A 3,052-nucleotide genomic window follows, 5' to 3' on the forward strand; every position below is an offset into this window, starting at 1 on the left:
GGGGTATGAGGAAAGGTAGCTAAGGCATATGGTGGGTTGGTGCAGGCGGGGTCTGGGGCTGATAGAGGCTCTGCCATTCTCACACCCAGGCTCTTTTTCCCCAGGAGCTGTGCCCCGAGCTCTGGTTGCCTGGCGAGCCTTGGGACCGCAGCTTCTCAGCTCCTCCAATGAGCTGATTCACCCTCTCCCCACAGCACCCCTCTCTTCTCATGGACCCCCCACTCAGAATCAACAAACCCAGTAAGAGGGCAAGGGGTCAAGAAGCAGTGTTGGGGGACAGAGGGGGTGAGGGGTGTTAGTTGATCTTGGACAGGGCTAGGGAGGGGTGGACAGCAACTCAAAGAATTGAACTAACCATCCTGCCATCTCTGTCTTACCCCAATCAGGTACTCAGTGGAGCTGCCAGCTCCCCCCTCTCTCTCGCTGCCAGCAGCCCCCATCCCCATCCTCATGCCCTCCTGTCCCCCCAGCCCTTCCAGCCCCCAGGCCTCCTCCCTCTCTGGTCCCAGCCCAGCCTCCAGTCACCTGTCCAGCTCTTCACTGTCATCTCTGGGGGAGGATCAGGACAGTGTACTGACTCCTGAAGAAGTGGCCCTGTGCCTGGAGCTCAGTGAGGGTGAGGACACACCCAGGTGAGCAATCCGAGGGACAACGGAAGAACTAGAGTACGCGTCTCACTCCCCTGTTCCACCCTTTCTCAACTGGAATGCTTCTGCCCTATCTCATCTCAATCATCATACTGTCTCCCACTCTTCCTCTTCCTAGGAACAGTGTTTCTCCTATGCCAAGGTCTCCTTCGCCCCCCATCACCTACGGGTACATCAGCGTCCCGACAACCTCAGAGCTAGCAGACATGGGCAGGACTGGAGGAGGGGTGGGGTCTGAGGTGAGGGGCTTCTTGTGCCCACCTCGGCCCTGCATCACCCCCACCCCCAGCGAGGGCTCCTTGGCCAACGGCTGGGGCTCAGCCTCTGAGGACAACGCCCCCAGCGCCAGAGCCAGCCTCGTCAGCTCCTCTGACGGCTCCTTCCTCGCAGATGCCCACTTTGCACGGGCCCTGGCAGTGGCTGTGGACAGTCTTGGCTTTGGTCTGGAGCCCAGGGAGGCAGACTGTGTCTTCACAGGTACGTCAGATCACCCCCACCCCTTGGAGTGAACACAGCTCCTGTAAGACCCCTTCTCCCCAACCAAGAGGCCAAGCTTCCTAAACATGGTCTTCATTTTTGTTGTCCTTAAAATGGTTAGTTTTTACTGAATGATTACTACATCCCCGGCTCTATAATAAGCGCTTTACATCCATTCAATAACAGCATGTCTATGAGGAATATTCTTTATATTCCTTTTCTAAATGAGAAAACTATAAGTCAAACAAGTGTATTCACTTGCCTAAGGTCACCTATGAGAACAAGGACAACTTGTTCAAGTCTGATGCCTGGAGGCAGTCAGTTGCGTGGTCCATTTCCCTACTTGCAGGATGCCCCTCTCACCCACACGAGTCTCCAGGAAAGTGGCTCCTAGTCTCTTCTATTTACTCCAACCCAGATTTCTCCTCACTGTGGCAGGTTCTGTTTTCTCTCTTACCTTTGCTGTGCTTCCAAGCCCTTCTGCTTGTCCTGTCTGGCTGCAGGGAGGAGCCACTGGGTTTACCCTTCACGTGTCTAGCAGAGTTATCCCCACGTCAACAGAGGTAGTCAGGCTCCCAGGGCTCCTTCAGTAGTCCTTTCTTCATCTGCTTTATCAGACCCCCTAAACCCATCTCATGAACCCTAACTCTACCCTTTGCTCCCAAGAAAAACAACCAGGCTTGTGAACAGGAGAGCAAGAACTATCCAGGGCAGAAGTGCCCATAATGGAGGGAAAAGAGGATGCCAGGGAGGGGAAGAGTGAAGGAAGAGGATGGGCAGAAAGCCAGTTTGAGCTATTCTCTCTAAAGACTGTCCTCATGTTACTGGGGCTGGGATCACCAAGACTGATGGGCTGAATTGGGGCTAGCTTATGTTTAGGGTTGGTTGTATGCCTTAAGTTGGCCCCAAGTTTCCAGGGATGAAGGCCAACCCTCCACAGATATCTCTACCCTTCCCCACAGATATCTCATCACCTCCCTCTCCCCGGGAGGACCTCTTCCTGACCCCCACCCTCTCCCTGCCCCTGTGGGAATGGAGGTCAGACTGGCTAGAGGACGTGGAGAACAACCGCACCCAGCAGCTGGGAAGGGGGCTGCCTCCCTGGCCCCCCGACCCTCGGATCTCTTCCCAGAGAGGTCAGCTCAGTTGTCCTGCATCCAAGGCTGGCAGTAAGTGACCATCTGCCTGGCGGGTGTGGTTTTGGGGAGGAACCACGAGGGAGACTGGGGTCTGGTAGGAGAGATGAGGAGCAGGGAGAGAACTCCACTCTCCTCCGATTCTTCTACAGATTCCTCCTGAGGCATGTCCCTGACCCCCAAGAAAAGACTCAGAATCCCTCTCCTGTCAGCCACTGGCCCCAGCCCCGGACTATGGGTCTTGGCCTGTGATTCTCCACGGTTGGGTCCACCATACCAAGCCTCCAGAGTTCCCCCTCTGGGATCATAAAGACAAATGAAACACAAAATCAGAGCAAAGCAGACCTGGAGCCTCAGGAGCAGAGAATCATCTCTACCTGACATCCTTGCTTTTCCTCTGCTCCATCCAATCCCACAACAAGGCTGCTTGGCTTAAGGAGCAGCCCATCTCCTGATCTCCCACCCACGCAGATCATGAGAAGTGGGGGAGCCAGGGGTCTTTATAGGAAACAGCGGCAGCTTGTGGGGGGGGGCGTGGAGGAAGGGGCTCCTCAAGCCTCCCCTCAGCCTCACAGGACAATTCCATGGAGACCACCCAACTCCCGCCACAGCATGTAAAGGATATACAGCGCAGTGGCCCCTCAGGGCCCACACAAGGCCCATCCCAGCACCAACGCAAATGTTCCAGTTGAACCCAAGGAAAGAGGTGCAGAATGTGGACCAAAACACCCTCCTGACACTGCTGTCACTGTGAGCTTAAGGAATTGATACTATAAAATGGCATTGACTTGA

The 3,052-nt window shown here is 55.2% G+C and overlaps 1 protein-coding gene across 5 annotated transcripts in view; it reads left to right on the plus strand.

Moving 5' to 3' along the window:
• ROBO4 (roundabout guidance receptor 4) overlaps positions 1 to 3,052 on the plus strand; it is a 13,089-nt gene extending 10,037 nt beyond the window's left edge. For 3 of the 5 annotated variants that reach the window (XM_019658875.1, XM_019658877.1, XM_019658876.1), the window contains 5 exons: positions 105 to 240; positions 387 to 632; positions 766 to 1,124; positions 2,087 to 2,293; positions 2,413 to 3,052. In XM_019658875.1, coding sequence (XP_019514420.1) covers positions 105 to 240; positions 387 to 632; positions 766 to 1,124; positions 2,087 to 2,293; positions 2,413 to 2,423 — 959 coding nt within the window. In that variant the 3' untranslated portion in view covers positions 2,424 to 3,052. Of the gene's footprint in view, positions 1 to 104; positions 241 to 386; positions 633 to 765; positions 1,125 to 2,086; positions 2,294 to 2,412 lie in introns of those variants that run through there. The other 2 variants (XM_019658874.1, XM_019658878.1) reach the window with 2 other exon arrangements.

This window comes from Hipposideros armiger, unplaced genomic scaffold, assembly GCF_001890085.2.
Source record: "Hipposideros armiger isolate ML-2016 unplaced genomic scaffold, ASM189008v1 scaffold_291, whole genome shotgun sequence".
Lineage (NCBI taxonomy): Eukaryota > Metazoa > Chordata > Mammalia > Chiroptera > Hipposideridae > Hipposideros > Hipposideros armiger.